Raw genomic sequence first — 14711 nt, 5'->3', positions numbered from 1 at the left:
AATTTGTAATATGAAATAAGATACTCAGAAAAGTAGAATTAGTAGAACTGCAAAGGTCTGTCCAGGCCAAAGAAAGCTAAACTTTACCGGAAGTAGCTAAGACAATAGAGACAAATAAGGGCGAGTTGTTGGTAGAGGAAGCCAGAGTAGCTATTAAACCATTCTCATTTCCAAACCAGGCACCCTCTCCTCTAACTTCTCAGAAACAAAGAAACCCCTAACTGAAAAATACAGGAGGAACGGAAATGAAGAATAACTGAGCATCTAGAATAGCACAAAAGCAACAGAATAAGTTTGCCTGATTGAAGCTTGTTAAAAAAAGCAGCTTGCACAAGCATTAAAAGATGCCAATACTGTAATATCAAACATATGCACCAGCTCATTACAAGAAATAAACCAGCTGATGTACATCATGGTTGCAATTATAACTGAACACCTGTGATGCAAAAACAACAAAGAAAAAAAAGTCAAATAATGTACCACCAAGATGGAAGATTAGACTGGAAAACAAGATCAGCAAGATACAACAGATGACAGAAAAGAAGCTGAAGAACAAAAAGACCTAATCAAGAAACATCTCCTAGAAACAAGGAAAACTAAGAAAGCACTAAAAATAATAAGGCAGCAAATAATAGCTATAGCCAAGATGATCAGCAGATATGCTCAAATTCCACACTGCAGAATCTTCCATTTCAACTGAATCTGAAAAATTTCTACCAATCCATTGATGGAGAAACGGAAGTAAACCAATCAACATCTGACAAAGAAAAGCCAGCTCAGTTCTAGGAGCAGCTATGGAACAATCCAAAGAAATATAATTTGTATGCAGCTTAGACAAAGGAGGTGGATAAGAATAAAAAGAAGCTGGAGTGAAATAACTTATACTAATAGCAGAAATAGTACAAGAGAAAATTGCAAGGAAGATCAAGAAATGGTGAGTACCAGGAAAGATGAATTGCATGGTTTTTGATTGAAACATCTGATTGGTCTATAATGACTCATTGCCAAGCAGTTTAACAACATACGGCAAGGATAGGAAATGGAAGATTGGTTAACATCTGGCAAAACTTTCATCTGATAAGGAAAGACCTAACAAAAGGGATTGCACCAAGCAACTAGAGGCCAATTACCTGCTTACCAACAACTTTCAAATTGCTAACCAATGTGACAGCTGATGCAGCCCAACAGCATTTAGTTTAAAACAAGCTCTTTCCACCTTAGCAGAAAGGAAATTGCCCAAACAGCAAAGGAACAAAAGATAAGTTCAAACATAAAAAACATCTGCCAGACTATCCCACTTCCTTTACATGGCCATGTAACAACACCATTTAAAATAGAATTGCTACTTAACAGTGACCAACTAAACAGTCAAGATATTGCAAGGTAGTTTGGACTGGACATATATGCCATCCTCTTCATCAACAGAAGAAAGGTAGTAAAAACTAAGGAATCAAGATGCCCTATGGAAATAACATCAAGAGTCTGGATGAAGACCATGACTTCAAGCTGACAACATGCTGAAGTCAAGTAGAAAGTTAGAAATAAATAAAACTTGAGAGTGAAGAGGATCTCAAATCCAAACTCAGAGGCAGAAATACCATTAAAAAATTTACACTTTGGTAATTTCAATTGTTAGATACACAGCTGGAATAATGGACTGGACTCAATCAAACCTAAAAGCCCTGGATAGGAAGCCCCAAATATAATGACAATGAATCATGCCCTTCCTCCAGGCAGCACCAAATTTTACTAACCAAGGAAAAATAAGAAGGCATGGAAGGTTGCAGATACATGAGACAGGTGACGAAGAAAAAAGGGCAATGGAAGAAAATTTGATAGTAAAGAAGATGCACTGAAGCTACCATGAAGGCTTACTGTCTCTTTCCAAGACCAAACTGGCCTACAAGAAAGATCAAATGAACAACAGAAAACCAACATGGAAAAATAAAGTATTACATAGTCAGTACAGTGAAAGAAATGACAGGCAAAATACATAACAACAAGATCTGGCAATCACTAAGAGAGGAAAATTGAAGAAAGAGACTGCACAAGATCATGCCTGAAGAACAAATGTATACAAAGCCAAAACTGAAAAGACAGCAACAGACAACAAATGCCGCCTCTGTAAAAAAGCTGAAGAAATAATGGACCACTGAGTTAGTTGCTGCAAGAAGATCACACAGGCTAATTACAAACAGGATGACAAAGATATCTGCAAGAAATACCATTTGCCTGCAAGCAAGAACTAGTGGGACCACAAAATAGAGGAAGTCATAGAAAATGAAAATGCTAAAGTGCCTTCCTTGGGCCTTTAGAATTCAAACAGACAGGCACCTGCCATAACTCCCAGATTTAACAATTGTCAATCAGAAAGACAAAATAGTTTGGATAGTGGATATTACAGTATCTGGAGATAGCAGAAGAAAAGAGGAAGAACTGGAGAAATACAATGAAGACTTGCAAACAGAAGTAGAATGACTGTGGCAAAAGGAAGCAAAGATAATAATAGTAAATGCCTTGGGTTCAATCCTAAAATATCTGGAACACCACTTGAACATCATTGGCATTGACAAAATTGCAACTAGTCAATTGCAAAAGGCAACTTTACTTGAAACATCTTGGGATGATACCTTCAATACCATCAAACACCTGCCTATTCCAGATCCTTGGGAAGGATTTGGTAGGTAGATTAAATGCCAAATCCAATTTAAACATTTGACTGACTGTATAATTTATTATGGCTGTCCATCCCAGTAAACTTCGGGCAGTCTACACAATGTAAATGCAGAGTTAAAACATTCAAAAATATAAAACAAAAGGGACAGCCCAAATTAATAATAACAGTAAAGACATGATTAGCCTCATAGACACATTAATCCCAGACCTGGGAACAAAGCCCTTCTTAAGGGCTTTTTGGAATTCCTGGGGACTGGGTATCATCCATATCTCTGGAAGAATGCTGCCCCAGAGGCCAGAAGGAGCAATAGAAATGGCACATTTCCTCAATCCCACAATATAACAACATTTAATTGAGAGAATCTAGAGCACAATCATTCTGCCCAAAGTATTGAGCAGGCAGAAACAATTGGAGTAGCAACAAGGAGAGATTAGTTTGACTCCATCTAATTTAGTAATTTATCTGTTGGGTCTGAAATTGTTACATTGATTCTCACCTCAATGCTTCCACTTTTCTTGCTTTAACTTGCAATGCTTTTCTTTCAGTTTGTAAGACTAAATTTTACCATGTCTTACCTTTTCATTTATATATAAAGTGCTTTCCAGCATCACTGTTTATTGAATGTTAATTGCTATGAACCACTTATGGGAGATACTTTTTACTTTTAGAAATGGATCCAAAATTTAACAGAAAGATTCCTCAAATCAACAGGTCATGCTACGTTATATGCGTGTGGTGATAGGAAAAATTTCCATGTTGCTATGTATCTCTTGGATACATGGCAAAAACAAAACACAAAGAACCCCACCATCAAACCTCAGGGCAGGGCAGGAAGCTAATATGACTGTGATTACAAAAAGAGCAATAATTCTAAGTGGCAAGAAAGTTTTCTTACAGAAGCCTGCAACACATACCAAGCTTACCAAAAGAAAGCATTGGGATCGGCAATACGATAGTGGGTGAGGCTGCCAAGTTAATTCATTTGCCGTTATATGCCCAGGTGTTTAATAAAGTACCCATTCCATAAATGGAGAAAATAGGTTGTAACAACAACCAAAGAAAGATGTAAACTCCTTAGAAAAGAAAGACGCTAGTTTTCCTTTCTCACTGAGGTACTCACAATTTTAAGTAAGTGCCTAATCACATTTGAGTGGGTGGAATTGGCTTTGTAGACTGTGGCTAGGGAAAACTATTTGTGAGGTAGTTCATGTGCTTTTCTAAACAGAAGCCTTGTTTTCACCTTGAATATATGAGTTAATAATGAGCAGTCTGCAGCTTGATTAATCAAAGTCAGTTGATGTGTGAATGCAAGACCCGTATTTAATTCATTGCAAGAATAAAGGCATTTATAAATGAGAGCAAATTTTCCTATTTTTTTCCTGCATGGAGAAAGCAGAGGGTTGTGTTCGTATAGCAGGCTAACCAAATCCCAGATACCCTATTCATTGCATCTGTTTGCAGGCAAAGCCACTGTGTGAAATAGAGTTCATTTGCAAATCAACAAGCTGTGTGGTTTAGTATGCTATGCAAAAATATTCTGTCACAGAATTCTATTGGGAGCAACCTGCTTAAAAGGGATCAAAATGTTTTCAAGCAGAACTTAAAAATATTAATTCTGTACATGAGTATTCTGTACAATTGAATATTCAGGCACAGAATCTCACCAAATCTGTACTGTAATGGATAGAGCAGGACACAGAGGTGGTATTCAGCAGGTTCTGATTAGTTCTGGAGAACTGGTAGCGGAAATTTTGAATAGTTCGGAGAATCGGCAAATACCACCTCTGACTGGCCCCGCCCCCATCTATTCTCTGCCTCCCAAGTCCCAGCTGATCGGTTGAGTCTTCTTTTGTTGCCCTGCACAGGAGAACAAAGCTGGAACAGAGCATGCTCCATCAAAATGAACTTAGGACAAACTAGCCATGTATCTGGTGGCTTAAGGCATTTATTACATCTTTATTACATTTATTACATCTTATTACAGACAAAATGGGTGAAGAGTATTGTTGGAGGGCACTCACGAGCAAGTCATGACAGTAAGGGCGGTGAAATATCACTATTTATATGGTTCTTCCATGCCCATGTGTTCAGCAGCCTTGTTTAGGATGACCCAGGTCCTTTTGAATAGAACAGGCTCAAAGGTCTACCTATAGGGCCATTTGGAGGAATATGCTGGGCATCTATCTGACAAAAGGTTAGTGGAGTGGGGCGGGAATGGGGTTTTGCAATAACCTTCCCCCAGAGTAGGGAGGGAATCAGGATTTTGTATTATCCTTCCCCTGCCACGCCCACCAAACCATGCCACAGAACCGGTAGTAAAATTTTTTGAATCCCACCACTTTCTTGATTTCTCAAAATTATTAACATTTCTTCATTGTTTTCATTTAGAAACCCAAATTAAGAAACACCAATCAGAATGACACAGGAATCAGAATAGGAAAAGATTCCCCTTTCCCTGAAGTTTGCATGAGTGACCTGAATCAATCAAATAAATTAATCACATCAATTAAAATAAAATGGAAAGAGAAGCTAAAATATATAGCACTACAGGCTATAAACATCGCCCAAAGAAATAGTTAATACCACATTATACACAAAAGAGATATTCTTACATGCTATTGGAGAAAGTGAAGTAGGAAAAGGAAGGAAAGAAAGAAAAAATATAGATTGGGAGAAAAGAAAGGTACCATTCCAATGATTGTAGGCATAGGGCTGTCACTGCAAACCCCTTCTAACATCACCCTTCTGTTTAAGAAGGAATGGAAGTCACACCAGCTAGTTTAAGCATTCTCTTTCTTCTTCCTTCAAATTTATATTTCAAAATTACTTCAATTTTTTTTTTGAATGTGATTGTTTTTGTATTGTAGCCCATATTTTTAACCAAATGTCATAGCTAAGAGAGCAAAATATATTTCACGATTGGGAACAATGAAGTTTAAAGATTGTGTAGAACTGATTTTGCCATGTAACCAGTTGGGCAAGGACAGGGAAGAGGGGCTTGCTTCCCCCTTCATCTTTCTTAAATTGCATTAAAACAAGCAGGAAATAAAGATGACAGAAATGTCAATTGCTTTTCTGCATTATTTGCAATCTAAAGGCCAATTTATTCAGGCAAATTTATAGCTGGTTGAAGCTCCAGAGTAACTCCTCAAAGTATCTGAGAATTGACGGGGATGTTTTGACAGCACTATGCACAAAAGACTTCACAAGATGATCCTCAGAACCTTTTGATCCAAGCCAACACACTAATAAATGGTACTTACGTGGTCAGCAGAGTCCTTAAGCCTCAACTGACGGAGACGAGAAGGAGGAAAGAAAATGGAGATAGAATAAGGAATGGTGATGAGGATTAACACATTCATACGTGAGGTTTGGCACTAGCAAGATCCAATAATATATACCGTTCTTCACAAATGTATCTCTAAAAATGTAAAATGTGTTAGAGCTTGATATTTAACTTCCTCCCCCTTCATTCCCATCACAAAGCTACACAAGAGAGCTTGCCTTTTCAACTTGTGCAGAATGATGACAACTGCAAACCTCAGTATATCTAGGCATGCTCCATCAAAATGAACTTAGGACAAACTAGCCATGTATCTGGTGGCTTAAGGCATTTATTACATCTTGCGCAGGCATTTATTACATCTCACGCAGGGGTAGCTACCTTGGTATACCATTGATGCTTTAAACAAATCTCAGAATCTTTCACTATTTACTGAGGAATCGTGAGGAGACAAAATGGGTGAAGAGATGCATAAAGTATTGCTGGAGGGCACTCATGAACAAGTCATGACAGTAAGGGTGGTGAAATATCACTATTTATATGGTTCTTCCATGCCCATGTGTTCAGCAGCCTTGTTTAGGATGACCCAGGTCCTTTTGAATAGAACAGGCTCAGAGGTCTACCTATAGGGCCATTTGGAGGAATATGCTGGGCATCTATCTGACAAAATCCCTCAGATCTGCTCCAGCCATGGGCCAGTTCCTGTAGAGCAGGGATGTCAAACTCAAGGCCCATGGGCCAGATTCGGCCCACAGGGTGCTTAGATCTGGCCTGCGGGGCCACCTTGGAAACAGCGGACTGGCCTATGGTGCCTCTGCCAGTGAAAACTGTGCTCAGGAAGGTTGTGTGCGGTCTTCCCGAGCTCTGTTTTCACTGGCAGAGGGCTCGGACCACCATCTGCGCTCTAGACATGAGTCATGTCAAGCTGGCCATGCCCACCCCGGCCCCCCAAGGTCAAACACATTCAATTTCATTGAAGGCCACATCACAAAGCCTGATGTGGCCTTCAATGAAATTGAGTTTGACACCCTGCTATAGAGGTAACTGGGGTACAGTTTTGCTTTGTTATTTGGAAGGGTACTGATCCGGTTTGGGCTGAGGAAGTGGACAAGACTTTATGATTGAGCCTGCCCAATGTATATTAAATCCATGTCTATACACAAACTTCTTATCCTGTTTCTTCCTTTCTAGCAAAATGTGTTCATCTTTATTCATTTCCATTCCTAAATCAAAGAGGTAAGGACTGCTGGTTTTCAGCTCCTGTATTATATAATAGCGATTATTTTTAGATATAGATGGATATTCTGTAGTTTATTACATGCTTTGGATTATTTCCAAAAAGCGGGTTTTAGGATAAGGACATTGCTAACAATAACAATCCTTCCCCAAGGAACAATATGGAATAAATATATCAAAATACAACATATATACATCAACACTGTTAAAGACAATGTGTAATCAGTGAGTAAAACATTTAGAACTGCCTCACAATTTTACAATTATAGTATTTCTTAAAAGAACAGGATAGAAATATGTACAATGAGCCAGAAAAATGGTGGTGCATATTCAATTTTAAGTTTTTTATTAACGGTTATACTTCAACATACTATAATCTTTCCCTTTCATCAGAGGAACCTCTGTTTTAGGAGAATCTCTGTGATGAAATCAGTTACAGCTAAATGTTTGAATTTATAAAACTGCTACCTACCAGATAAAACAGTTCACTGCTAAAACAGCCCAATTGCTTCTTAAGTATTTAGTGTCACTGAGTAAGATAAATGGCTTTTAGGGAACCAAAGACTTTGATAAAAGTATCGGCTGCTGTTACTGCTTAGAGAGAGGTAACCAACGCAAGCAGAGCTAATGCTGGCAGTTGATATCACCAAATCTACAGTTCTAGTAAGAGCATCAAATAGATTAACTTGACCAGGACTAGCCTGAGATTTATTTTCTGCCCTGTTTACAAGCTTCTGCAAAGAAGGCCTGCCCTAGCACTAAACATGATTGTTGAATGCACATTCTTTACTTTAGCTGTCTGATTAAAGAATTACAGTGTGTGAGTTGGGCAGCCATATAAATCTACTTAATAAATAAAATAAAATTCTTTTAAGAGCAGTGAATCTCACATGGGTCTTGTTAATGAAGCCAAACTGAATAGCCAAATAACTCACTTTCCAGAAGAACAGTTGCTACCCAGGACCCACTTCTCAAGAGAGCAACAGCTATTTTAAAGTCTTATTTCTGAGTTTATCTTGTAAGTTGTCAATCAGTGTAGACACAAGGTAGACAATTAAATATCCTCCAAATTTTTTGGACAATTCTCATAAATTTCAGTCAACCTGACTAATCGCAAGAGTTGAGGAAGTCATATTCAGAACCAGGAGGATGCATCATGTTGTCTACTGTTATGTTTTTATTTTATACTAAGTAAAATGCTTTTCTAACCTGGCAATTAAAATGAACACAATAGGGTCAAGTATCAAGTATCAAAATATTCTGTGTCTTGGCATCTTGATTACAAATCAAAATATTCAAATATGACTGAAAATCACAAAATATATTGGTAAAAAAAGTGCAGAGTAAAATATAAATGTGTGTATACAGAATGGAATACAGCAGTGTGATTTCTCTGATACTGGGAATCCAATGTTACTGTCAGATTAGTACATTTAATTATTGTATTAGAAAATGTTCCGTTGCAGCTTAATACTTAGAAAAGCAGAATATGCTTATGTGGTAAATTATACAGTGGATAATACTATCTCCTGAACTCTGCTAAATTAATACAAATTCTTGAGATAAAATCATACTTGTCTGTCCATGTAGGACACAATGATTGACACTGTCCTGTTAGCTACTTATCAGCTGGAGGCAGAGACACAGCACAGAAATTTACTTAAGTACTAGTTGATAACCCGGCGTTGCCCAGCTATTTATTTATTCCAATCCTGTATTGGACAGGAAAATCTTGTAGTCGGGAGTCACGCTGTTGTACTGTCTCTCGTGCAGTGTCGCAAGTCTTCTATTCCTCTCCTTGGGAGTTTGTTGTCTACGCTAGTGTTTCATTTTTTTTGATTGCACTTGGCCAATCACCTGCCGTTTCCTTGGAGAGCTGAGAGGGAGCCCCCTTGTGGAGTACTGTGAAGCCGTTACCATAGTAAGTCCACTGTGCTGTACAATAGAAGCCATTTTAAGGTGCACACACACACACACCGAGGTGTGTTAGGAGTGCCACAGTATTTGTTTCCAAAGGGTAAGTCATCTGTGTACCAAGTTTGGTTGACATTGCTCGAGTATTCCAGAGTTATGCTGGAACATACACACATACACACCCATATGTGTGTGTGTGTGTGTGTGTGTATGTGTGTGTATAAAAAGTTCTCTTATGGAGCAGTCAGTTATTAAATCTGAATGAAAGAAGGAATAAATAGCATATTTTAACTTTCCCTTCTATTAGTTTTAAATACAGAATGCATTGTATACATGGCAAAATGTTCCTCTAAATATTCTTGACCAATGTGTAACAGGGAGATGAAGGGAAAAAATGAACTAAATGACAGAACAGTATTATTTACCAACACAATGCAAAAGCTCAGTGCATTTCTGATAATCTTCTCAAAATTTTAGAAGGCAATATGATCTGAATGGTCAATATGAAAGCTGATTGCATTTCTGATGATAAAGTTCCTAACGTTTTAGAGAGTGGTATTATCTGAATGATTTTCTAGCTCTATGACAGTTCTTAGGCAGCTGGAACAAGTACATGATACATTGCTACACCTTTAGCCTTCAAGTCTTTCACCTGACAGTGCTTGCAGCTTTTCCATCTGTCTGGTTATCATCCAAGAACACCCACCCATATTAAAAAAGGCAAGTGCCTAAAGGAAGGACAGATTATTGTAATTCCCATTCACTGACTGATTCCTTGGATGAGATCCAGAATTAGCATGCAATCATAGTTGACTTATTAATTTGCTAGGAATCCCTTGCTGTTTAACTTTATCCTCAGTATAGCGCTTATATTTCTATAAGAAACAATGACTGCAGACCAATCGAAAAATATCCCGACAAATATGTGTGAACAGTAAGAATGAAGCCTCTTTCTATCAGAGAATTAACACAAATCTAATCTGGCAAATAAGACAAATAGAAAGCTTTGCAAGGCACAGTCTTAGACTGTTATACTGCACCTCCATTTGTTGAAGGATAGGGATATACAGATTCCATTTGCTTTCAAGAAATAAAAGGCAAATCATATCCATGAAGGATAATCAGAGGAATGAATAATTAATATATATATATATTATAGTATTCAGCTTGTTTGATATTTTCCACGCATTATAGTTGTGCTTTTAAAGTTGTAGCGACATTTCGGCAGATCTCATCTGCCATCATAAGGCTTCTGATTGTGTCCGTCACAGACACAATGTGGCAGATGAGATTCTGCCATTGCTACAACTTTAAAGCACAACTAATATAAATACCAAACAAAGCTGAATATACATGTAAGTACCAAGAATATATATATATATATATATATATATATATATATATATATATATATATATATATATATATATATATATATTATATATAAATAAATAAAGATATCCTACTGTGGCTGTTTGTGCTTTTACTTTCTTATGCAAAATATGGTTCAATGGGTTTAATTAAATTATTTCCTCTATAGGAGATTAACCCTTAGCTTACTGAGGATCAAATCTTTAACCCTAGAGAAAGATGGCAAACTGATGTATTTTACCAGCTAAAGGGACAACTTTCTCAGAGAAAAACCACTGTGTATCTTCCCAGATATGAAGATTTTGAAAAGATTCATAGAAATTCTGATGATCTAATCCAAGAAATATAATCCTGTGCTAATAGGTTCTTGTTTTATTTCTCCTTAATTCTTAGGATGGGCTTTATTTTCCAGTGTATGAAAGATGCGTGTGATTTATTTTATTTTCTTATTGTTTGCTGTGCTTTTCTCCCTGTTGAGAGAGATAAATAATTCAACTATACTTAGGAAGCAAATCAATTAGTCTGTGCACTTGTCTTGTAATTCTACAGGGTGCCATTAAAAAATCTAGCTCACAACTGATCACCCCCATCTTGCAACTGTAGAAACCTCAGCATGAATCCTCTGCCCCTCCACCCATCCTTCCTGAATCCAAAAGGTATTCTACAACAAATAGTTCAAAACGAAGACTTAGTTTCTTCTTTATTTCAGTGACATTATGAGTATAGTACTTATGCTAAGGAACTCCTGACAAAATACTCAGCTCCAAAGAGATAATAGGCAATGCTTATATTATCCTGCTCCCTTGAATTCATTAAGAAGGACCTTAGATTTCTCAAAAATTATTTTATTCTCGTCAACCCTTTCCCTACTGCTGTCATTTCAGAAAGTTCTTTGATTTGACAACTCATGTCAATCAAATATAACAAACCTTATTAACACTTGTAGTAAAATACAGAACCTCCAATAAAGCATAAATTTATTTCCAGCATATTACTGAAGAATTCCAGACTTTCCATTTAGGATGACTTAATTAACGTTAGAAGGCAATTCTGAAACTCATTCAATCCATTTTTAGCAAAATTAGCAACATTTAATAACACTTAACCTTTTGGATGTGTTATTCAAAAAGTCCATTTAATTGTATTTTCCTTAAACCTATTCCAACAAATTGATTTCTTTAGATTAATCCTATCTTTTCATTCATTACTTGAATTTCATTATTTGAGTTTATACTTGCAAGCTCTAGTTACATGGTGTTGTATACCACATACTGTGCAGTTGGCCTTAACTTCTAAATTTATTTAGAGTAAACATAATGAATCTGTGGTCTTCTAGATATATTTGGACTGTAGCTTCCATTATCCATGACCAATAACTCTGGGGATTAATTCAGAGGGGATCAGTTCAACACCACTGGGATCATAGATTTCCCATCTGTGTTAGAATTTTAACCAGTCCAGTGAACAAAAAATAAATAAAATAAAAATCACTGACGCGCAGGTAATTCTGCAAAGGTAATTATGCATAGTCATCAACAGCAGGCTATACCTGGGATTCTGCTACCATGACATCTTTGATGACATGTGGTCCAACTGGTTCATTATTCTCCATTTTTACATAGGTGACTTGGTAACCTCGAATTTGGCCATGCTGTTTGTTGGAGATGGGTGATTTCCAGGAAACACGAATTGCTGTTGAGTTCACTGACTCTACCTCCACTTTCCGTGGGGGAGCACTGGGCACTGCAATGTACATAGGAAAACTTAGTTAGAGAGAAATCATCAAGTTGCCTCTAACACTGGTACCTTAATTGTGATTGCTTTCTCTATTCCCCACTCTTCTAATAGTTTTCTCAGGAACAAATATTTCTGTACATGCATGTCTGTATATAAAGACATGTCAGATTTCAAAGATTAACAATGTATGGCATACATGTACAGCATCTCCAATGGTCTAAGATATCCTATTATTGTAAGTAGATGCAAAACTTTCCTCAGAAATCTAAGGATTTCCACACGCACACACCCCGTCTATTTGCATTAAAGAGTGAGCTGAGAACAGAAGCAGATTTATTAAGAGGAAAGAGGCATTTAGAACAATGGCTTACAGTCAGTTGCTCCATTGCTACAGCAAAAGGCAGTTCTGAAGATTGAGATGCCTGCTTATGCTTCCAGGTTATAGAGTGCTTTTTAATAAAAAGTGAAAAATGGCAGTTGCCTGAAAAATTTCAATTTTCTTACAAGGAGGTACCTTTTCATAAGGCAGTATACAACCTATTTGCTATTTGGCAAAATTGCATTCTTATTATTCTGGGTTCTTACACCAAGATACAAAAATATCAATGCAAATCAAAAAAGAGCACAGAGGGATGGAGGAATGCTCTCTCAAAGAAGCTTCTCCTTCTGCATATGAATGGGCAATGTATTCATTTTAGAGTCCCCCCTTGCCATACTGCTATTCAGTCTTAGCTTGGAAGGCCAAAACAGCATTCAACTTTTGCAAAAGCAATCCATGGCATCCAAAAGCACACAGTGCCTCAATTGTTAGTACAAGAGGAAGTTAATTGGAGACTGGGAAGTGGGTGATATCTGCAAGAATGATTTCAGAAAAAAGATATGGTTGACTGATAGTTGCTCAGCTTTAGGCAACATATTATTTTTCACAGATCTCACTCCTAATTGTAAATAGTTACTTGAAGTTACTATTTTCAAGGGAAATCATGATTTAGCAAAGAAAAGGAGGAGGACAGAATGGGGAATTATGTATGTTCTTCAGGCTTTCCAAAAAACAAGTGGAAAGCAAATGTAACAGTGTCTTAACAAACTGATCCCTTTTCTTATTAGAGTTTGTTATGCCTTGAATATTGCTTGTGACAGCTCTGCAGGGCCCAGCTACCATGAATCTTACCTAGAGAGCCTTATGCTAATGGCAACTACCTAAGGATTGACTTATGTTGGGTTAGTACATGTCACTCCAATTATAAAAACAATATTAACTATCAAATACATCTCAAGATACAAAAAAGGATTTCAACCACCTTACATGCTATTTATGAAACTTCAATGTTATTGGAAGCTTTCAAAATCACCCCTGACAAAGCCTGCTTGGGAGAGGCAACTATGCAGCCCTCAGACTAATGTTTCAAGTTTGCTAAGACATTTCTAGGGTAGTAGCTTCCCTCTAGCTGAGGCTTTGCTAAATGAGAACTAAAGCAAACAAATCAAGCAGCAGAACCCGCCGATGTGTTTCTTTTCCTGGGAAACAGCCCCTGAACATAGCTATGCATAGCTTCCTTGAATTTCAGCAATGCAAGGAGTAATACAGCAGAGGCAGTAAAACCAAAGAATGCCTGCTCTCAGTTTAAGAGTGGTTCTCTTCCTCCTGTGTTTAGTTTTGGCTCGCCAGTATTTTTAGGCCAGAATGTAACATAACAAGTGCCAGTCGCTCTGAGTAGTAAGTCAATTTCTAAACAGGAAACTTAAGCTGAGATCTACTGACTTGTCTACCTAATACAATACAATGCTTTGCTTCAATGTGTCCCTGATAGAGAGTTAAGAAGTAGATCTGTATAGGCAGCAGCATTCTACCCAACAGAACTTATCTATGAACCCCACATGGAGAAGACTCTTATTACTTATTGATTGACTCTAGCTTCACATTCTAACTGAATATGATTACAAAGGAGCTGTTTTATTTTTTTAAAAAAACTGAGCACATTGTTGTTTATATATTGTAGGGTAAGATCCACGGTGTATTCCTAAAAAAACTTGTAATGATTGAAAGAGTCCCTGTTACCTTTGACCATGCGTCAAAACCTACCGTCTTCATCAGTGCGAACAGAGACAGGGATGCTCTCTGGTCCAGGACCAACATCTGTGTGAGCCCTCACCCACACTTTGTACTCTGTCCATTTCTCCAAGTTGCTGATCTCCCAGCTGGAGTGCTCATGTCCAATGCCCTCAACCACATGCTTGGTGCTGTCCTCTCCTTCCACTGCCTGGTATGCGATGGAATATTGCGTGATGACTCCATTGCGGCTATGAGCCGGCGGTGGTACCCAACTTACCCGGATGGTGGTAGAGCTGATGCTTACACATGCGACCTCTTGGGGTGGGGCAGAAGGGGCTAGGTATAAATAAATGAAGTGGGAAGATGTAGGGAAATGGTTGGGCAAAACATAACCAAGTACAGTGAGATCTTACCCAGCCAACAGAGATTCTCCTAATATA

General features: G+C 37.6%; 1 protein-coding gene across 8 annotated transcripts in view; it reads right to left on the bottom strand.

The window, feature by feature from the left end:
• The window catches only part of PTPRF (protein tyrosine phosphatase receptor type F), a 588039-nt gene that overhangs the window by 59849 nt on the left and 513479 nt on the right, over window positions 1-14711 (bottom strand). For 4 of the 8 annotated variants that reach the window (XM_087960145.1, XM_026665718.2, XM_087960151.1 and 1 more), the window contains 3 exons: window positions 14302-14607; window positions 12031-12224; window positions 5941-5967 (listed from right to left, as the gene is read on the bottom strand). In XM_087960145.1, the coding sequence (XP_087816271.1) occupies window positions 5941-5967; window positions 12031-12224; window positions 14302-14607 (527 nt within the window). The remainder of the gene's footprint in view (window positions 1-5940; window positions 5968-12030; window positions 12225-14301; window positions 14608-14711) is intronic. The other 4 variants (XM_026665721.2, XM_087960148.1, XM_087960149.1 and 1 more) reach the window with 3 other exon arrangements.

This window comes from Notechis scutatus, chromosome 3, assembly GCF_049901735.1.
Source record: "Notechis scutatus isolate UNSWTSFEM ecotype Mainland chromosome 3, rNotScu1.2, whole genome shotgun sequence".
Classification (NCBI taxonomy): Eukaryota; Metazoa; Chordata; class Lepidosauria; order Squamata; family Elapidae; genus Notechis; species Notechis scutatus.
Note: the sequence above shows the minus strand (reverse complement) of the source record. Positions and strands in the feature narration are given on the sequence as shown.